This window comes from Malaclemys terrapin, chromosome 7 (genome assembly GCF_027887155.1).
Source record: "Malaclemys terrapin pileata isolate rMalTer1 chromosome 7, rMalTer1.hap1, whole genome shotgun sequence".
NCBI lineage: Eukaryota > Metazoa > Chordata > Testudines > Emydidae > Malaclemys > Malaclemys terrapin.
Genome location: NC_071511.1, coordinates 38,946,176 through 38,969,339, shown reverse-complemented (window position 1 = coordinate 38,969,339; position 23,164 = coordinate 38,946,176). Strand labels below are relative to the sequence as shown.

The 23,164-nt window shown below is 39.7% G+C and overlaps 1 protein-coding gene and 1 long non-coding RNA gene across 5 annotated transcripts in view; one reads left to right on the top strand and one right to left on the bottom strand.

Moving 5' to 3' along the window:
• The first annotated feature begins 375 nt into the window (after window positions 1-375).
• Window positions 376-2,746, top strand: LOC128841118 (uncharacterized). Its single transcript, XR_008445775.1, has 2 exons — window positions 376-1,020; window positions 1,987-2,746. It is a non-coding gene; the product is annotated as an uncharacterized LOC128841118 (long non-coding RNA).
• Window positions 2,171-23,164, bottom strand: part of VGLL4 (vestigial like family member 4) — a 154,380-nt gene continuing 133,386 nt past the window's right edge. For 3 of the 4 annotated variants that reach the window (XM_054035840.1, XM_054035839.1, XM_054035842.1), the window contains 3 exons: window positions 13,837-14,059; window positions 9,754-9,877; window positions 2,171-4,921 (listed from right to left, as the gene is read on the bottom strand). In XM_054035840.1, the coding sequence (XP_053891815.1) occupies window positions 4,653-4,921; window positions 9,754-9,877; window positions 13,837-14,059 (616 nt within the window). In that variant the 3' untranslated portion in view covers window positions 2,171-4,652. Of the gene's footprint in view, window positions 4,922-6,042; window positions 6,723-9,753; window positions 9,878-13,836; window positions 14,060-23,164 lie in introns of those variants that run through there. The other variant, XM_054035841.1, reaches the window with a different exon arrangement.

Sequence of the window (23,164 nt, the reverse complement as noted above, 5' to 3'; positions counted from 1 at the left end):
ATTCAAAAAAAGCAGGAGAAAAATGCTCTTCAGAACCATGCTGTCGTCACTAAAAGGAGATACAAGCAATAGACAAGAAGGCATGTCATGGTTTCATTAGTTTTTGTTGTTGTTTTAGTAACATACAGTTACTAGATATATTGTTGCGTACAGGGTCAGTTTGTTCATTCTTGAATAGGCAATGACCACCCCATCAAATAATATGACTTTAGGTATGTCTATATTGAAATCATAGGCTGTGACTGAAGCTCAAGTAGACATATCCAAGCTAGCTTTAACCTAGTTATCTTGGGTCCTGGAGCAGTGAAGCTGTTGAAGCTCCCCCCCCCCCACCCCCCCAAAATCTCAGGAAGGTAGTCAGGTGGCCTGGTCAGAAGCATGCACTACTTAAAGCTAGTTCTGCAATCACACCCTGTGATTGAAGTCTAGACACATCCTTTGTTGACTGCTGCCGTGGTTCCCTGATGTACATTAATATAATCCTGTATGATACAGTACTACACTAACACACACTAGAGAACATGTGTGCACTAACAAGGTCCATATGGACCACTTAGTGCACATCATACTAGTGGGCACTGGAATTTTTACACCCCTTTGGTGGTATCTAAAGCACTGTTCAGACAACAGACCATTGTAGCTAACTCCCCTTCCAAAGGCCACTTACTTTGTGTATTTAGGCTTCTATGGGTAGTTACAGACAGGGATGTTTTTCAAATATGTTAAAGCTAATTCATTTTGGTGTGTTCTCAGTCTCCCACACCAAGAAATATTTAACACCAATGTATGCACACTTAATTCCTGGCATATTTTTTCAGAAGCGTAGATGCTTTGAACACAATTTACAACACTCTATAACATCATTCCTATTGAACATCTATGGCAACAAGTTCTCAGTGAAATAACTGTACTATTTTGTTCTTCCAGGGCAGTATTTTTTGTAAACACACCTCCACTACAGACTGAGCTGAAATTTGTCTCATTCTCTGAAGAACGTTATCGAATGTTCCTGAACATCAGGTACCAGCACATTTATTTTTAGGGACATCAGCTTCCAGTCAAATTATTTTCCACTAAAATCCCCTCCTTAGATCAGAGCAGATTTTAACCACATTTTTTAAAACTGTACTGAACACAAGTATCCTTCTCTCTATACTTCTGGTCCGCAGAGGGTGAGTTTTACAGTGTAGATAAGCTCCAAGAATGTGAGGGACGGGACAAAGTGGAAAAAGAAGAAATGAGTTTCTCTTCACTGCCTATATAGGAGAGATTTGTGAATAGACCATTCTCTCTTGCTAAAACAGTAACTGTTTAGTGGCTGCTACTTGTTAAGCTGCATTAAATATGAACGGCTGCCTTCTGGTCCTCTATGGAAATGATACGCTGAGATCTCTGTGACTTGATCAATGGGAATTGTGCCAAAAATATTTCAATAGCTTCCCTGGTTGTACTGCAGGCCTAGCCTACATTCAGAATTTAGCTATCTTGTTCAGGGCTGTGAAAAATTCACATCTCCTGAGCACTGTAGCTATGGTGACCTACCATCTGGTGTAGACAGATGGAAGAATGCTTCTGTTGACCTAACTACCACCACCTTTCAGGGAGGCAGAGTTCCTACAGCAACAGAGAAACCCCTTTCATTGCTGTAGGATGTGTCTATGGGTTATAGTGGCAGAGCTGCACTTCTGACCCCTAATGCACACATGTCCCTAGTGATATGCTCACAAAACTGTTGGCATTCTTAAATACTGCTGTAAGGAACAAGCCTTTTTTGGAGTCAGCCACTATAACTGTGAAAAGTGTTACCAAACAGTTGCCCTTGCCAGAGGGGAAAAACAGCAGCTACTCAATGCTATCTGTGCTGGCATGTCTCAAAATGTGGTGAACAATTCTTGGTGCTGGTCAGAGCCATGGCAGCTTTTGTATGATCTATATCATCCCACATACGTGTCCCTATCTGCTTTTCATCACTGGCTATATTCTCAGCAGGATATATATGCTGCATGGAGAAATGGGGTGCAAGGACAGTGGTCTAGGCCTCTCTCCATCTAGCAAGGAAAGATCCCAGTTTGATGCATTGTTCCCTTACTCCAACCCTAGCAAAGGTAAGATGGTCATTTTCAATACTTCCTTTTTAACCAAATTACAAAGAAGAGTATGCACACACCTGTGATTTAAGAGCACTTTATTGTTCTTTAAGGCTACTTTTTAAGTACAAAAAAAAAAAGATGGCCTGCCAAACCTTTTTTTCTTTTCCCCAGGTGAAACAAGGCCACAAAAGAATGGTATATTACAGATTTACAAACACGGAGAGAATCTTTCAGACTGAACTGTAGCAGATAACATGGCTCTGTGAAGAAACTTCACTATGCGTTATTATGGTGAGTTTACTTTCCCCCCAACCCTTTGGCTTTCATGACATAATTGTGTTGAATATATTTGTTTTTACTGGACATATCACATTAAATCTTTATTGCCCCACATCCATTTACCTATCTCAGATAAGTAAATGTGACCTTGTAAAACAGCTATTACTGAAAATATTAGCTTTAAAAACATTTGTGTTTACAAAGAAATGTAGAAGGAGTCACATTTTCCACAGAGTCCATCTACAGTATTAGTATTTTACTGTTATAATGCTCAGTAGCCTGTAGCAATAACAAACTAGTGGCTATTAATGCTAATGCAGTGTTCTCATAGAATAACTGTGTTCCTGCACTTTTTTAATGTATTACAGACAAATCTACAACAAAAAAAGATCAACTTTTTTCTCCAAACAAAAAAATGAATGATTACAATAAAGGAAAGGGAAAAATTAAATAGCTACATATCATTAACAAATTAATTGTTCCTCAAAAAATACCTACAAATTTCTCTGTACATTCTTTACGCACAGCGTAACGATGGTCTTAAAGTTACCTATATAAAAAAGTGTTCTTTTAACAATTTTCCTACAGAGAGTAGGGTACTGAATGCCAAAGCAGGTAAGCGTTGACTACCCAGTAAGATGGTAATGAAATGTGTGAAACTGGGGGCTTGTTTTTGTGGTTTTTGTTTTTAAAAAAATTGAGCAGCCACCCTCTCAACATGAGTAAGAGCCAATCTTCTGATATTTTCTCAAATTAAAACAGCTTAACATAAAAACAAATTAAAATAAAAGCCACAATGGACCCAATACTGTAACAGTCCATAATACATCACATGTAGTTCATCTTCCAACTAATCATAACTTTCTATATAGAACCAGTCTCTTCAGGTAACCCAGTATTTTAAACAAACAAAAAAAAGCCCTACTTGTAACTGTACTGGGATGCTGGAATGTATTGGGGGGGAGAATAGTTACATTTAACAAAAAGATGAGAAGCACTTTATTACTAACACAGCTGTGTTTTTATGCCTGCCTCTATTACCTAATGTCTAGTTAGTAGCTATTAATATAGCAAATTATAATAAATGCAGTAATACCTGTATAAAGTTTTCTACTGGAGGAATGTATGCTGCCTTGGCCTAGGTTTATGAGTAAGCTTAAAAATTAAAGCTCATATTTCACAAACTGTAACAATCTGTTGTCCAAGATATTTAAAGGTAGCAGTTTCTGTAGCTAGTTAAAGTTGGATTACACAGACTTCTAGTTTTAGGAAGCAAATTCATGTTAAGCAGACAGTAATGCAAACATAAATGGTTATTCACTCATGCACAAAGCTATAGCATCCTGTACCACGCATCATATATTTCTAAACTGCTTCATTTATGAGGCCTGTCCTGAGGCTGTCCTCTCTGGCTGGCTGCTAATAAAGTGAATCAGAGTACAACTGTACCAGCAGTAAGTATATCTAGGACTGTTACTGACAAAAATAAACTAATTCTGAAGAAAAGCTAATAAGTATTACAGTCTATACATTAATAGATACCAGCTATTTTTCATAACATGCATCTTTAAGCACTATTGAACTCTCCATCCTCAGCTCTATTCTAACAAACTGCAGTGTTTAGAAAAAATTAAATGCCCGTGTGGTCTGTAAGTTATGCAGTCCAGTTACAAGCACTAAGCACCTGAAATCTAAAGAAAGACCTATCACCTGTATGAGACTTCCCCTTCCAAAGCAGTTTAAAAAAAAAAAAAACAGATAGAAATGTCACTTAAACCCTTTTTTTCAGCAGTTTGCCTTCAGGATATTAGCATCATGCATAAAGTTGCCATGCAACTTTAGTCCTCCTCCAATAGTGCAAATCATACATGACAGTTCTTTTCAAGTATATACATACAAAATTACTTCACAGAGTGGGGCGAGGGGGGTGGGAGGGGGGAGCAAACCAGGCAAATCGTAGTGTCAAGAAGCTAATAGAAGCAAAAAGCATTTGGGTCAACCAACTGTGTGTGTAATGGCTTTTTTGTGGATTAGCATGCATTTTTTTTAAAGGTGTAGCAGATGCTTGCATCAGAGGTTTCTTTGGTAACTGAGGCAGGAAAAAAAGGATGCTACATCATATAGATCTTTATCAAATAGTTCCTGCTATCATCTTTAAGGGCACCCTTGTACAAATACCAAACAATACACAAAAATGTGTTGAAAACTAATCTCTCCTCACCCCAACACTATTCAAAGCTCAGTCAAACCATGCAAATTCGGAAGTGTGATGATCCGCTCTCTTCATGAGACTACAGAGGGCGAATGATTATGATTGACCATGTGGGAAGAAGGGGAAGATTGGCCCCGCCTTGAGGCAGACTCAGGACTGCTGGACACTCCATCCTTTGCAGCTTTAATTTGAAGCCATGTATCTCCAAGTGCTTTGGCAAAGTGGTCATCAACTGATCCTGTGATGGACACAGAGTTTGCCACTGGCTCAGGCTCCTTGTAATTCTTGCCAAGGCTTCTGCGGAAGTGCTCTTCCACCACTGGATCACAGGCAGTGGTAGCTAGATGGGAGAAACAGGCAAGACAAAACCAATATTTGAATATAGACTCTAGCTACCAGATGCTACTTCCAGATTCTTCCTTCCTCCCATTTTGGTACCAGCTGGTCTTTTTGCATCATTTTATTGGAGGAAGACTTAAAAATGCAGAAGCAGATCAAGTTAAACGAGAGAATGTTTTTCTCGTTACCTGCACTGGCCAAAATTTGGCCTTGCACTTTTTATACAGAGACCCCTAGCTTTCTGATAGCATCCCTTAGGCTGGTAATATAAATTTTGAATAGTTAAATGTCCAATTTTATAGAAAAAAAAATCAATGGAAAATGAACACATTTTCTATGGGATTAATCCACTTGAGCCCATCCTTTAAGGACTTGGTGCACAGTCAGTTGAAGTCAATATACTTTGGCTCAATCCCTAAATTACTTATAGATGAGCTGTAATGCTTTCTACAGTAGTTGCCAAGAGCTGGGTTCAAAGTTCCACTTTTCAAGTAAGTCAATGAACTGCAGGCACTCTCTGCATTGCATTAGGCATCACTAAGATCAAAAACCACTGTAGGAGAAAACAAGAATCTGAGCACAGATCTTTGGAGGTAAATAAAGGAGAAATCATTTTAAACTCTCTTGTGTTAAGAAATACATAGTTTTAAAGTTTATGCACAAAGCCTGGTAATAAGCTTTTAAAAATAGGTTAAAAATCTCACTCTGTGTTGTCTTAGCCTGCCCAATTCCTTTCAAAACAATGGGATGTCAAGCATAAATAATAAGCATTTAAATGAGGAAAACATTCTGAAAATGATTAGAATCATTCCAAAACTTTTCAGATTGGAACAGCTGCAACATTTGCAAAAGAATTTCTCAGCTGATCCTATATGTTGTTGGGACTCAGAATGGGGAGCATACTGCAAATCTGTCTAGAAAGTGTGGACCAGCAGGGAGGAGGAAATCAGTATTATTTCTAGGGCTGTAAAGCGATTAAAAAAATTAATCATGATTAATTGCGCTGTTAAACAATAGAATACTATTTATTTTAATTATTTTTGGATGTTTACTACATTTTAAAATATATTAATTTAAATTACAACACGGAATACAAAGTGTACAGTGCTCAATTTATTTTCAATTACAAATATTTGCAATGTAAAAAAAATTTTCAATTCACCTCAAAGTACTGTAATGCAATCTTTTTATCATGAAAGTTGAACTTACAAATGTAGAATTATGTTAAAAAAATGCAGTCAAAAATAAAACAATGTAAAACTTTAGAGCCTACAAGTCCACTCAGTCCTACTTCTTGGTCAGCCAATCACTCCGACAAACAAGGTTGGTTACAATTTGCAGAAGATAATACTGCCTGCTTCTTGTTTACAATGTCACCTGAAAGTGAGAACAGGCGTTCACATGGCACTGTTGTAGCTGGCTTTGCAAGATATTTGTGTGCCAGATGCGCTAAAGATTCAGATGTCCCTTCATGCTTCAATCACCATTCCAGAGGACATGCTTCCATGCTGATGATGGGTTCTGCTTGGTAACGATCCAGAGCAGTGCAGTCTGACGCATATTCATCTGAGTCAGATGCCACCAACAGAAGGTTGATTTTCTTTTTTGGTGGTTTGGTTACTGTAGTTTCCGCATCAGTGTTGCTCTTTTAAGACATCTGAAAGCATGCTCCACAACTCAACCCTCTCAGATTTTGGAAGGCACTTCAGATTCTTAAACCTTGGGTTGAGTGCTGTAGCTATTTTTAGAAATCTCACATCGGTACCTTCTTTGCATTTTGTCAAATCTGCTGTGAAAGTGTTCTTAAAACAAACATGTGCTGGGTCATCATCTGAGACTGCTATAACATGAAATATTTGCAGAATGCGGTTAAAACAGAGCAGGAGACATACAATTCTCCCCCCAAGGAATACAGTCACAAATTTAATTAACACTTTTTTTTTTTTTTTTTTTTAAATGAGGGTCATCAGCATGGAAGCATGTCCTCTGGAATGGTGGCCAAAGCATGAAGGGGCATACAAATGTTTAGCAAATCTGGCATGTAAATACTTTGCAACCCCACTACAAAAGTGCTATGCGAATGCCTGTTCTCACTTTCAGGTGATATTGTAAATAAGCAGGCAGCAGTATCTCCCATCAATGTAAACAAACTTGTTTGTCTTAGCAATTGGCAGAATAAGAAGTAGGACTGAGTGGACTGTAGCCTCTAAAGTTTTACACTGTTTTGTTTTTGAGTGCAGTTATGTAACCAAAAATAAATAAATAAATAATCTGCATTTGTAAGTTACACTTTCACGATAAAGAGATTGCACTACAGTACTTGTATGAGGTGAATTGAAAAATACTATATTTTGTTTATAATTTTTACAGTACATATTTGTAATAAAAATGGGCACTGTGCACTTTGTATTCTGTGTTGTAATTGAAATCAATATTGAAAATGTAGAAAAACATCCAAAAATATTTAATAAATTTCAATGGGTATTCTATTGTTATAAGTGCAGTTAACTGTGATTAATTGACAGCCCTAATTATTTCTTATCTTTCTTCTTAAACCTGTCCTGAAATGAAACTAATATTTCAGAGGGCCATGCATATTCAGGTGTTTGATATTTACAGTATTTATATTGGGTAAAATTTTCAAAAGCCCCTTCAGTAACTTAGGCTCTTCTGAGTCCTGTTTTCAACAGTAATTAAGGCCTGGTCTACATCCGTACATTTTGTACCACTATAACTATTTCAATTAAGACCCCATGCCCCTATAAAGGTGCTTCTACTGGTATAGTTATGCCAATGCTTATCTGGGAATATCTATATAGGTAGATGTACTTTCATGCTGGTATAACTGCATTCACAGTTGTACCACTTTAACTATACCTAAGAAATCACTTTTGAAATTGGAACTTGGCTGCTTTTAAAAATATTACCTATTATGTTTAATAAACACACTGTTAAAGATGAGAACAGGGGGATAAAGAGAGCCATCTAGAGAGCACGGAATTTATATTTCCTTTTTAACCTCAAAGGAGGATGGGTGAAGTGGAGCAAGCTCACACCGCTAACAGAACATTTGAAGGATTTAAACAAAAGTTTTAATTCGGGGTGAGGAAACTTTTTGCCCGAGGGCCACTTCTGGGTATGTAAATTGTATGGTGGGCCATGAATGCTCAATGAAATTGGGGTTGGGATACAAGAGGGAATGAGGGCTCTGGCTGGGGTTAGGGCCAGAAATGAGGAGTTCACAGCATTCAGTTGTGGGGGGAGGAGGGGAGGGCTCTGGCTGGAGGTGTGGACCTCGAGATGAGGTCTTTGGGGTATAGGATGGTGCTCCAGGCTGGGACCGAGGGGTTCAGAGGGCGGGAGCCTCAGGAGTGCAGGCTCTGGGCTGCGCTTACCTCAAGCAGCTCCCAGAAGCAGCGGCATATCCACCCTCTGGGTCTTACGCGGCGGAGCGGCCTGGCAGCTCGGCACGCTGCCCCATCCGCAGGCACTGCCCCTGTAGCTCCCATTGGCCACAGTTCCCGACCAATGGGAGCTGGGGGGAGGCACTTGGGGCAGGGGCAGCACACAGAGGCCCCTGGCTGCCCCCAAACATAAGAGCCGGAGAAGGGACATGCCGCCGCTTCCTGGAGCCATGGCAGGTGCACACAGCGTAGCCGCTGACCCAAATTCCCAGCTGGAGCGCGGCAAGCCCCACTCCCCAGCGGGAGCTCGAGGGCCGGATTAAATTGGCTGGCAGGCCGTAGTTTGCCCGTCCCTGTTCTAATTGAACTGAAAGTAGAAACCTATGCTGGGGGAATGTTTAGAGTGCCAAGTAAAGAATGTAGCTTCCTTTCTGCATTTATACACAAAAAGGAAGCTTGAGAGTACATCCAGCATCATCAATGCAGAGTGAAACCTGCCTTCTGTAGTTGCAAAGGCCTGTGACCACAGCAGAAACATAACCATTCCACGGTGCAGTAAGGGGAGGGCTTGGGAAGCCTGTACTGCGCGAAGTGAGTGGAGGGCAAGGAAGGCTCCCTAAGCATGCATGCTGCTTTACAAACAGATCACTGCCCTAGACAGCTTACAGGGCATGAAAAGAAGGGTTAGAAGGAGATTTAGGATTTAATGCCCACCTCCATTTGCTGCTTGTTATTGATTATTCTTGTTTTTAAAACCTTTGCCAAAGAGCGCCCCTGCTCCGTTGCCACTATTTGATAAATAACTATTTAGAAATGGCACCTTCTTACTCAAGCACTGACTTCAGGCACAAAATAACTCCTTTAATGGTGTTCTACACTTGCACAAGGGACTGCCCGTACAAATCTGATTGCAACACAAGGCCCCATATTTTTACTGCTTTTTATTCCTGCTAGCTCTGCAGCTCCAACACAACTAAGAGGGAGCGAGCTGGATTTTGTTCCATCTTGCACATCAACGGAACTGTCTACCAATTTCCAGTCAGTTACATTTCTGCAACACCACTGTGGAATGGCGAGAAATCAGCGTGGCTATCTGAGCCCAGGCAGAGTTTGTAGAAACAATAGAAAAAACTTGTTTTCATTTTGATACAGAAATTAGCGATAAACACAGAACCCCATAATTCTATATTAGAAGGATGGAAAGCGATCACAATAAAAAGCCCTTCCAAATAGTTGACTGTAGCAGAAGGGCCACCTCATTCATAACTATTGAGTCACTAGCAAGATACAATAAGCCATAGCTCCCAAACCCTGACTTTTATTCAGTACAAATGGTGAAGTTTTAAAACAGGGTTGGATAATTTGGCCATCTAGGAATGCTGAAGCTCAAAGCCCCAAGAGAGGAGAGAAAAGGTGAAGCATAACTTACTGCTAGATGGTCTTCTGTAACTGGCTTGCATGGCTGAACCACAGCTACTGTGGGCGATGGGGCAATGGGAGAGGTTACAGTTACGGGTGTTTGCAGAGGCACATGTGATTACAGATGGACGGTTCTGAGAGGAAAAAGAACAGAATTGTTATTCAACAAGGTCACAGGAACAAACAATGCTCTCTCAAAGCATACATTAACTGAAATAATCTTAGGGGGGATCCGTCAGCTGTGAGCAAATACATTTTATTATATAAGAGAAGAGGAGAGTGTTATCTGGCTACAAGTAATCCCTAAAATATCTAATTCAATATAGTAAACTAAAACCAAAATAATAGGCCACACACCAAATCCCATTCTGTACATGATACTGCAATATTAGAAAAAAACCTGAAATGTTTTCCAAAAGAAAACATTTGTAAAGTCAAGGTCTAAACATCCCAACAAACAATAAAATTACTTCATAAAAGTGCATGCAGTAGAATTTGACCTACCTCCCTTCACAGCAGATGTACTAATTTTAACTATCTCGTTAAGTAAAATACAAAGGCTGCTCATATCAGAGGGGCGAGATAGCTCAGTGGTTTAAACACTGGCCTGCTAAACCCAGGGTTATGAGTTCAATTCTTGAGGGGGCGATTTAGGGATCGGGGCAAAAATCTGTCTGGGGATTTGTCCTGCTTTGAGCAGGGGGTTGGACTAGATGACCTCCTGAAGTCCCTTCCAACCCTGATATTCTATGATCTCTCTCATTTTAAAAGAGTCAAGCTCTCCTCTTTCAGGACTGCATGTCAACACTTAAAAGTAATCAAAACACAAATTCTTGATCTCACTTTGGTGTGACAGTGCAGAACTGAATGTCAACACCACACTAAAGAGAATTTTATTAGCTGCCCTAAAGCTTCCACAGTATCTTCCTTCTAAAGAACTTGAAGTACTTTGCAAACATTATTAATAGGTTAACCCTATTAGTTAGGTAACCTAACTTTTATAGTGGAAGAAACTGAGGCAATAAGAGCAGCTAAATTACTCGCCCAGAGTCATGAATTCTCAATCCTGTGCTTTACTCCCCATATTGATGTAAAGCATGAAGAGTAGGAAAAAAACACCAAGCAATATCGGAGTCCTGAAAACAGTGGAACAAAAATAGATCAAAATGGCTCAGAAAATTTACTCTGGCTCAAGAAGCTATACCTCTTCTGCTGCCGTGGCTTTCCAGCACTGCCTCATAAGCAACACCCTTTTTCCACTTCCCAAAACTGTTCAGTCACTTGGCAACCCTAGTAACACTTATTAAAAACTTGAAACTGGTACATTTCTGAGATACTGAGTCATTTCAGTTTAACATTCAGGTGGGGGGGAGGAGGGGGACTTATGCAAAGGAATGGTCTTGGTTTCTCTAGGTGGCTGCCTGAAGAGAGGAGTGATGGAAAACACACACGCTAAAATATTTTTGCTTAAAAGGTTTGGTATATTTTATTATGTGAGTTCATTTTGCATCTCTGTAGCACATGACCTGGCTTGCCTGAATCAGCGCAGTTGGCAAATAATTTTAATTTTATGCCTCACTCTCAATTCACTGCAGTCAATCTGCAAAATGTACTAAACCTATCCTCAACACAAAGTCAGTGGAGAAGAGAAATACCAGGGGAAGGAATGGCTTTCATTGTTTAACATATGTTCAGCTTAGGCACATTGAACAGAGATTTCATTTCACTGCAAGATCAAAGTAAGTTTCTCTGAGTCAAATGCCAGCTACATAAAGCAAAGTAATATGATTTTTGTCACTATTTTTCCAGACATAATGAGCTAAAATGTCCATTCACATCCTACTGCATTGATAGCAAAGTCAAATATACTTAAAGTAAGCAAAGGGGGGAAATGCTTCAATTACTTGATTCCTTTGTACGCAAGGCACAGTGGACACAGATTTCATTTTACATGCTGCATAGTTGGCAGTACTGTGTTTCTTCACCTTGCCTAAGATGATATTTCTCCAAAAAAACCCTATTTTATACATATGCACACAAATCTGTATAGGGCTACTTGAGTTTATGAATGAATTTATGGGTGAATGAGTTTTCTTTCTGCATCTTTCTCCAGACTTCACAAGAATGCCTGTACTAGCACTGCCTATTACCACTGTGAATATATTAAAATGAGAGGTACAGAGGAATTAGTAACATAGTGACTACAATTGCTGAACTACACTGACCAAAACCAGTTTTTCTATAGCCACATTAGACCCAGAAGTGGATACAGAAACATGAGCATGTATTACTGTTGTATGAACTCAGTTAAGGCATAATCAAGCCACAGCCTCCTATTGCTATTTTCCATACACATTTTCTTTCCTGCACAATTTCTACACTATAATCTTAGCAAGGACTCGCCTCACCATCCCATTTCCCCAAGACACTAGATTGCAACTAAGCTCAAAATGTCAAAGATAACAAAACAAAACAAAAATCTGGCCAAGGTGTTAGGGTATAGTCCAGTACAAACACCTCCTAAGAAACAGCAGAGTAGGTCAGTGCTGGCTGCCAGGTTGAGAAACCAAGAGTGATATTATCAAAGAGCACCAGTGTCGTCAATGGAAGCCTGTCCCTTCCTTCTCTGTCATCACTGAACAAACTGTTAAGAGGCAGAGAAGAACTGTTGTACATAGAACAATAGCTGTAGAATCTGCACACTGAGTTACGCAAGATAGCAGCAATCCTAGGGCCAGTCAGGCCATTTCCACACAGCAAGACTTTAAAAGGCTGGATGCATGCACAAGAGCTGTAGAGAAAGAACTGTAGTGCTCGGTCTACAAAAGGGAGAAGGGAAAATGAACTGGTGGGGAAAAACCACTGCACCGACCATAAAATATGAGCTGCTCATCTAGCCAAAAGATTATTTGCAAGTTGTAGTGGAAATTTTCCCCACTGAAAGATTCATCCACATATATGGATTTACTCTTTGCAATAAATCATGATAGGGGAGCAAGGAATGGCTGGATACATGTGCCAGCTTATGTTCCCATGCTGCAGCTAGCCACAACTCACTAAGGTACAACTTTTAATAAGTCATTGGCTGAACAAGACAGAGGCTGTTGATTCCCACATGTGAGAAGGACTATGGTGTTGGGGTGAAAGTGGCTTTGACACATAAAAGAGGGATTATTATGTAGCATGCATGAAAAACCACCTCTCTTCACAATGCAGAGATTCTTTAAAAGAAGATGTTGCTCCTAAGATGGCATGCCTGTACGAGTGTGTGCCACTGCATGACCTACCTGCTTCATGCCTTCTCCTTTATGTGGCGTGGGTTGAAAAGTGAAGCCATTATGGAGAAGAAAGAGACATCTTCAATACAGTTAAGAAACACTAACAGATAGTGGCACAACATACTACGTACAGAGAAGATGGCGTCATTAGTTCCACACACAAACCTTTTCACACTGACTAAATTTGTTCAATGACTTTCTGCATTTAGGGTAGGACTTTAATTCAGTGATGAGAAGAGCCTTTCAGCGATCTGTATCTCATTGGGTTACAGAGTTGTAGGTTATTACAGCCTCTTCCTCTCATGTTTCTTTCCTTTCCTTCCCCTCTTCAATATAGTCACAGCAGAGAGAGATTTTCAAAGGCACATAGGCATCCTCAAAGAGAGCTGAGTGCTCTTAGTGCTTTTGAGTTGATCAGTTTTATCTGAGGCTATTAGGAGCCCCCCAAACTATTATTTGAACAGAGTGAATCAGATCTCACAATAAGTTTGCATCTCTAATTCAAACACATGCACTTACAAGCTTATCAAAACATAAAATATGTGGGTGAGTGGAAGAGAGTTTAGGAAAGCTATTTGCATTCAAACAGCCAGCCATTTCTGTCATGAAACACATTGAATCTTAATAAAATTAAACTGTGAAACTTAACCCCCCCCCCCCCCCCAAAAAAAACACACAACCAGCCATGTTTTGCCTGAACAGTATTATCGCCTAATTCATAACATACTCTGCTAATGTCTGGGAAGTCATCAATGTGTGTACAGCAAGGTTTCCTACAACAACCCAGAGATCTTATCAATCTAGAAGACAAGTACCTGCTGCCGTTCCACAGACGTCAGCGCAGGCGTGATGCTGACTGTTCGCGTTGCATCCATGCTGGTTTTGGTCAGTGCTAGAGGTTGATCCATGGTCAAGCTTGGGATTGAGGCATACATGTGATTGGCATGAAGGCTCATTGTTGGGGCAGCAGCCCGTTCTATTGGACTGCGACTCCTGTCTCTGTGCTCCTTTCGATAATCCCCATTGGCAGTCTTGTTTCTAGCAGTTTAAAAAGGAAACGGCAGTCAATTATTTTGTTACCACCATTTCATAAAACCACAACACATAACTCTGGGGAAGTGCCCTGCACTCCTATGCAGCTAAAATGACATTTGCAAGACAGAGGCCTTTTCAAAAACACGCAGAGACGTGTGCTGCTCAGTTCTTCACGATAAGGTATAAAATAGATCAACCCATCCCCTGTCCATCCCTCCATCTCCTGTAAAACACACACTTTTATTAAAGAGTGATTTATGTTTTCAAGCTCTGTCAGGAGATAGTGTCGCATTTTCCCCTAGATTTCCTGATACTTATTTAATGCTTTAAGAATTGAGCCATATTCTGGCTACAGATCATACTTTAAGGCCAGAAACCTCCCAATTTAGAATCCTATAAAGTCTACTCTATATTCCTCTCCCCTTCCTCCCCCCCATAGCAATAGCTTTCCTTAAGCAATGCTGAAGTGTATAGGAAGTATATGTATTAATCTAAGACAGTGGTTCCCAAACTTGTTCCGCCGCTTGTGCAGGGAAAGCCCCTGGCGGACCGGGCTGGTTTGTGTTCGCTGTTCCAGGCCAATGAGAGCTGCTGGAAGTGGTGGCCAGTACGTCCCTCGGCCCGCGCCACTTCCAGCAGCTCCCATTGGCCTGGAGCAGCGAACCGCCGCGGCAGGTACACAAACCGGCCCAGCCCGGCCCGCCAGGGGCTTTCCCTGCACAAGCCGCGGTACAAGTTTGGAAAAAACTGATCTAAGGTTATGTCTACATTTATGGTGGTGTGTAGAGCACAAGCATTATGTTTGTAGCTACATGCAGCAGTGAAAGGCTCCAGCAACTCCCCTGAAGCAGCTTCTCTGCAGCAAGGAAAGGCTCTGGCAGGATGGAACTGCCGGAGCCTTTCCCCTCTGCCTTTCTCTGCAGTGGGGAAATGCTCCTGCAGTGGGACACTATCCTGCTAAAAACAATAGCAGACACTGGTTGAGTGTGTAGAGAGCCATGTACGCTATATATATCCTGGGGATTCAGGCATGTAGGGCACTTTACTCGCCTAAGCAGTGCCTCACCATCCACACTGCAATCTATACCTGTGCTAGCTGGGGTATGCAGTGTCAGTACTCTACATGCTGCCATTAGGGCGACCTAATGAACATCAGAAGTAACTCCACTGAAGGCAGTGGGATTGTTGAAACATGGAACATTTAAAGAGCAGAATCCATTGTTTACTTCTGTCTCAAATGGTTGTATTTTCTTTCACCAGGTTTCTTTAATTAGCAAGAGCGATTCCCATAGAAGATTAATTACAACCAACTGGTGAATCGTCTCCTCAGATTCACTCACATAAATTAAGACTTCAACATTTATTGCACTTTAAAAATAAATTATTTTGTATATTCTTTTGCTTAATAGATGTATATTTGCTATTCATCGGGGGAAGTTGCTAAACAGACAAACCATTCAAAAAGAAACTAATATGAGAGAGAGAATTGCGCTTTCAACTTGATGAATTACGACATGCATTAGGACATAATCACACATCCACATAAGCATTTGTTTGATTGGCATTCTGGAAAAATCAGTATTTTAAAGGTTAAAAACTTTATCAAAAGCCCCATACTTTGGTTCTGGCACATCAAGTTCATACCAGGGATGAAAGACAGAGTTAGAAGAGAAAAGTGGCTTTATGAAAAGGCAGGAGAAAAACTTAGAGCAAGAGCAGACTTTATGGAACAAGGCTGCCAAATTTTCAACATGGATACTTATTAAATAAATCCATTTAAAAGCTTTGTCTTACCCCATCATAACAAAATAATACACAAGAGAGACTTTGCAGAAATGCTGGTATGACTGGAGGGTTGGGGCTGCGAGGGGTGGGGAAGGAGAGAAAACAGCTTTTTCCATAATGGTGAGATTATGCCAAAATCAAGATGTCAGCAATACTATTCAATACTGAAACAACTGACCAGTACAAGAAGCTACTTCACCTTCTAGAGGTCTGGTACTGTTAGAGCTAGCAGGAAAAGGGAAGCTAACAACTGAGAAATTGAAAGTTAAAATCCCACATAACTGTAAACAGATGCAAATAAGGAATACTGAGACCCGCTAACAGCAATTTAGCCATCCTTCTTACATAAAATCTAATAGAAATAAAAATGCAAAGTTTATGTGAGTGTAACATAATTTAGTTATCTTTACTTAATTTACCCCTCTACCTGTTTTATATAGGTTTTTTATATTTTAGTTTGTATAGCGGTATTTAATAACTCTGCTTTGATGCCTACTTCTCCATATCATTCAGAATCAAAACTACACTTAGATTTACATTATTGTTCTAAACCATGGCTACCTTTTGTTCACATGTGTGCCAGTAAAAGATGGCTGATTACTCCACTGGATGAATATTTAACATATAACATTTAAAATATAGGAGGGACCAGGAGGTGGGGAAGAGAGTGAGAAGAGTAATCAGCCACCTCTTAATGGACTGTAGCATCCGTTCTGTGTTAAGAGATGAAAGATTTTTTTTTCCTTCTAAACTTTCTATATTTATACTGACCTAGGGTGACCAGATGTCCCATTTTTATAGGGATAGTCCTGTTTATTGGGACTTTTCTTATATAGGCGCCTATTACCCCTCCTCCACCCCATCCTGTTTTTTACAGTTGCTATCTGGTCACCCTAATACTGACTTAACTGTGATTGATGATGACGCTAGATATTGGCTCTAGGGCCTAGTTTTGTTGAAAAAGGCTGTTGTACTTTTTCCATGAAAGAATGGGATTCCTGGTGAGAATATGATTAGCGACTTCACCACCAATTCTCTTCATTGCATTCAGACACAGTGGAAAGGAGCAACCGGTTATTGCTGCCCTTATAACCAAACGTTTAAGAGATCTCACTATAGAAAGCAGTACACAACACACTGGGAAATGTATTCTTACAGGTTTGTGCTTGCGTGCTTTGCTCTATGGCTTTGCCAGCCTAGTAACATTTCAGTACACAAGACACAGTCTGCAATATCAGCATTCTAAAGAAAGAAGTTTCGGATTGCATTATACTGAGCTAATGACTGGTGTGAGTAGAGACTGGATGGGAAGCACAATAGTTTCTATATTTAAAGTACAGTAAACTGCTCTTAAAATACAGCACTGAAAATGACCACTGAGTGCACAACACGAACAAGCTACAATCTTTCCTTCCATCTGAAAAGTGTAAACACTGAACCTTATAGAAAGTCTCCATTTAGTGAGGGTTTTTGTTTAAAAAAAAAAAAAAAAATCAGCATAATGAATTAAACCTGGACAACAGCAATGAAACGGCCTGGTCAATAAATCATTAAATTAAATGACATTACATTCTTAAGAACAAATTAAGTCTATATACAAATTATTAACTAAACTCTAATTGCCTTGCTCACATAAAATAGTCCCTTTGAACCAGTGAACTTAAGCCAGTGGAATTACTTATGTGATCAATGTAAATAGAATTTGGCCCTACATTATTTTCAAATTTAAGGACAATAGCTAGTGATAGATGCCAACAGAGAGGGATAATTTTTCCTGCTGCAGCATAATACCATCCACAGCTGCAAACCAGAAAGGCTACACTTGGGTGTATGGTCACAACTAAAGCCTATATGGTTTAGTACAGTTTAAAGTGTTAGCATTGCTTGGTACAAAACCAAATTCTTCCTGCTGATAAATTCAGATTTTCAATGGCTGAAGAGAATACAATATTATATCCCTCAGATTTTATTGGTCTGTGTAATGAAGACACATCAATTCTCAAAGGCAAAAGTCTCTTCACCACAAAGAGCTGTTTCTGCTGTGAAAATGGAACTGTAGGTTCACAATTTTGCCCAATGTTTGGGATTTTGATGCCAGAATATTGCATTTGCTGATCAAAATGGCAAAGCTTGACCAGTTATAGGAAACTCAAAAATGTCAGGTTTTTCCATACATTTACATGTGACTCAAATAGCATACATATTTCTATTCATTTTATATAAAGCTTAAATGCAAACAAACACATGCAACATATATAATTTCCTGTCTGTATGTTTCTATAGAACTTTATATCCATTTATATAGGATTCCAACAGAAAAACTGAGCAAGAGGTGGTGGGCCATAGGCTGCAGACTTGGAGGGTAAGTATGTAGTGGAAAATACCACTCCAAGTGAGGAAAGGTAGCAAAACCAAGGTGGCATTATCCCTCCCTATGATGAGGCTTGGGGGAGAAATAGGAAAGGTGGGGATGGAATTGGGAGCATCCATTATATGTGGATAACATCCCTACACAATTTCCATAGGAAATTCCTGTGGGAGTTAAATTCTGCTCCTTTAAGCGTCTGCACCTGCTCCACTCCTTCTACCCCTCTTGGGCAGAGAGGTAATGCACAGCCATAAATGGTGAGAAATTGGTAGATAGCATGGCTCCAGAATGAGCCTTGCTGTCAAGCAGGATGGGGAACTACGAGGAGCAAGAAACAGCAGCACAGAGACTGGGCCTGAAAATATTGGGCTATCCAGACAGAGAGGAAAGCCATGCCTCATGCCCCTCTGTGTACCCACAACCCCTTCTCAAACTGTGAGGATGATCCCCTCTGGGCAGGGGATGTTTTGGCCCATTGTATTTAAAAATCCTGTTCTTAAGTAATTCACATGAAAATCTATCCAGCACTGACAACAATGAGAAATGTTTGGTACTTCTAGTTTTACAGAGGAAATTCACTATTTTTGTTCGAGCCGAGCACAGATCTTTACAGTACCACCCAGACTAGTAACACAAGAGGCTAGGGTATACTTCCATTTCAGTACTCCCAGGATTAAAATTAATACTAAATTCTTCACTTCACTTCTCTTCTCAACTCCTTTTCCCAAGGGTTCAGAGGTGACCATGATTCTTTGCTGCTCCTTCTAGTCCATGGTATGTGTTCATAGTTCTTGGAGTTCCAGTCTATTCTCCTCAGACTTCTCTTGATAAAATCTTTCCATCATATCCTTGGTCCTTCATGTCCATTCTTGCTGTCTTCTTCCGCCCGCTTTGTTGGTCACTCTTCTCCTATCCTTATCGCACGTCCAGCTCACCTCAAACGTGTGCTCACCAGCCTATCACTGAGTCCCAATTTCATCTCTCCCACCGCCCAATTTCTTTTATGTGCACTATTTACTCTCTGCTTGTCTGCTATTCTCCTTGATATGTTATTTTCTACTACCTGAATCTTCTTTTCTTCCATCTCCTTAAGACCAACTGTTTCCAAACCATAGAGTAAGCAGGGGCAAACACACACAGCATACACTTTTCTTTTCAGTTTGTTACTTAATTGCCAGTCCAACAGTACTTTTGCCACCTTTTTCATTGCCACCCATGCTCAATTTCAGTTCTCCAGATCGCTCTACAATGGCACTAAGAATACTTCCCAAGCGAACAAATTCATTCTTCTGATTCAGCTTCTTTCCTGAAACTTCAATCAACAGGTCTTCTACCACCTTCCCTACTTGCATAACTTCAGTTTTTGTGTATGTCTGCCTTTAAACCATGATCTTTAAAAACACAGATGCCCATTTTGATATCATATTTAGCAATTCCTCTTTTCAGCCATCAAGGCCAGATTGTCAGCATACATTTGTTTTCTTTGCATCTCCACAGGCTCAGTTTTCCTACAAATGAACGCCATAACTAAAATGAAGAGAAGCTGACTGAGCACACTGCCTTGTCACAATGCCGTTGTACCTCAAAACCCTCGGAAATTCCATGTATTGGTACCTACCCCCGTAGCTCTCGAACCTTGATATAGTTCCTCAGTCATCTCTACTTGTAGTCCCCTCCCATCCATCTCAATACTCTAAACACCAGCTCCCATGGAACCAAGTCAAATGCTTTTGCAAGATCAATTCATGTTACATAGCAGTTATGCCCTCCATTTATCATTCTATCAAACGTATGTCTCATGGCAAATATTAGTACTCCTTCACTTCCTAAAGCCATGTTGTTCCTCTCCTATATTCTCCTCCTCCTTGAACCTCAACCTTAGCCTCTGAAAATCCTTGAGAGAGTTTTGAAGGCCGACTTATCAAGGTGATGCCCCGATAGGCGTTTGAATCATTTGCACCACCCTTTCCCTTCTAAAGAAGCACAATCAATCCCATTCTCCAGTCAACTGGTATCCTAGCTTGATCCCAGCAAACACACAGTAATCTGTGAAACTGCTTTATTTCAATATCTCCAACTGCTTGATCTTATTAACAGTTATCTTGTCTTTGGCAGCTGCCTTACCATTCTTCATCTTATTCAGTGCTCCTATCTCCTCTACAGAGATCAATACCCTCAAAATTATCACTAGTGCTTGCACTCACAACTCTCTTGTTTAACAGTCTTTGGAAATATTTTTTTCTTTTTAGGTTTAGTCACTACACAATTCCCATTCTTCACACAAAGATTTCTTCAGATCTTGATTAACACTAAGTTTTAGCAACTTTAAATTAAACCTATGGCCAAAAAAAAAAAAAAAAAAAACCTATCTAACCATATAGATCTCTTAGATTCCACTGGTATGATGACTGTTCATATACTTGATCTGAATACAAGATTAGCTTTAGTACAGGGAATGCATCAAACTCCTTCACATTACTATTATCTAATTTTAAATATACATATTTTGAAAAAATTGCATTGACAATATATTTGTGCAACACTTCCAGTTATGAGACAAAGAAAACGGGCTTGATAGTCTCATTACTGGTAACTCCAAGTTGTTTCAAAATTTGGAAACTTAAATTTCACTTTATTTGTAAAGTTTAGTAGTACAGGCAGAAGCATCTTATACAGGAAGTAGCTTTTTTGTTGTTGCTTACAAGCAATGTTTACATGCATAGTATGAAAATTATTCTAGTAACTTGCATGAAAACAGTATTCAATGAATATTGTATTTATTTCTTGTATTTTTTTTACTCCCATTTAAATTATGTTTTGGAAAACTGCTCTATTCTTGTTTAGATATTTTATGCTCTGGCCAAAGGAGCCATCAGAATTGCTTCCATATCTGAAGATAATTGTATTTCACCAAAATGAAGTAGTTCTGTATATGCAAGCTTCTTAAACTAGTAAGGAGATGCATCTTCAGAGGTCAAACATTAAGCCAGAAAAATATTAGAGGTAATTGCTGGCTACCTTTGAAAGCTAAAGATTTGTAATACAGAGTCTCTATGAATGACACTATTTAATTGACCAACCACAGAATCCCTCATTGTCTCCAAGCCTCTCCACCCCTTCCAAAATCATTATGGGCCAAATCCTCAGCTGGTATCAGTGTAGCCATCACTGACTACAATGGAGCAACTCTGATTTACCCAAGCTGAGGATCTTGTCCTGCTATGTGTAAATTTCAGTGACAGAATGGGTTGTTACATCATTAAGAGAGAGCACCCTCACCCTGAAACCTATCTGCTTTCCGGTATAATTTTACTAAAATTATACATTGCTCAAATCTTCAGTCCTTTTTCCCAGTGCTTAAAAACAGACATTGTTTTCCATGTTTCTCCCCAGTGAATCATAACCAAGGCTCCAGTGCTTACCAAGCATCATGTGCTTAGATGGATGTCATACCAAAACCACACACATCCTGACTGTTAGATGAAAGTCTGCTTCAATTTGGTTCTAAATAATGTTTGCTAATTGAAAGCAATGTTTCAGTCCTGTGCGTTAAGCAGTTCAAAGGTAGTTACCCCACATTGTTCTCAATGATTTTTGAGTTGTATAACCTTTAAACGCTGCTGCTGTGTGTACTGGCACAGAACTGTGGTAATTCACACCCATCCTAGAGGAAAAGACTAACTCTGCCAACTGTTTAAGGAAAAGGGAAAAGAGAGGCCCAGTGAAGGGGACAGCTTTGCTTACACTGACTTCCAGCATGCAGTTTCTTAAGGAATGGATGCCAAAATGTTACTGTATCTCCAACTGGAGAAATCACAAATGTCCCAGAATCCCTTTGGCAGAAAACGTTTTTACTTGAAATGGTTGTACTATAAAAGTATATGGCACATGTAGAAAGAACAAGTTTCCACTTACACACAGCTTTTTAATTTACTTTCCAAGATGTTTTTCCATTTACACGCACTATGCATTCTATGGCTAAAAGTAAGCCAATGTCTATACCTTGACACAAGACTCAAACATTATATTAATGTTTTGACAGGAAGTTTCAACATCTTTCTTTGATAGTCAAATTGCTAACATACAGGGATTGCCATTAAAGAGTCAGTATTTACTACCAATTACAACAGTCACATGACATTACCACTGTTAGAAAAGAGAAACTATTGTAACTCTGTAGTAATGCTGCACAAATGTTAACATTTCAATGGTTACTGCTGCACACAAAATCTTTTGAGGGTTGAAAGAACCCAATTGCTTTTGTTAAACATTATTTAAGGAATTCTGAGCAACTGGTAGAAAATATCTTTCCACAGTATTATTAATACAGCTTGTATTCCCCCCACCCTCTGCAAAATATACCTATTTACATACTTCACCTAAAACATAGCAGGTGAGGAAAGGTTTCAGAGTAACAGCCGTGTTAGTCTGTATCCGCAAAAAGAAGAACAGGAGTACTTGTGGCACCTTAGAGACTAACAAATTTATTAGAGCATAAGCTTTCGTGGACTACAGCCCACTTCTTCGGATGCATATAGAATGGAACATATATTGAGGAGATATATATACACACATACAGAGAGCATAAACAGGTGGGAGTTGTCTTACCAACTCTGAGAGGCCAATTAATTAAGAGAAAAAAAACTTTTGAAGTGATAATCAAGCTAGCCGAGTACAGACAGTTTGATAAGAAGTGTGAGAGTACTTACAAGGGGAGATAGAGTCAATGTTTGTAATGGCTCAGCCATTCCCAGTCCTTATTCAAACCGGAGTTGATTGTGTCTAGTTTGCATATCAATTCTAGCTCTGCAGTCTCTCTTTGGAGTCTGTTTTTGAAGTTTTTCTGTTGTAATATAGCCACCCGCAGGTCTGTCACTGAATGACCAGACAGGTTAAAGTGTTTTCCCACTGGTTTTTGAGTATTTTGATTCCTGATGTCAGATTTGTGTCCATTA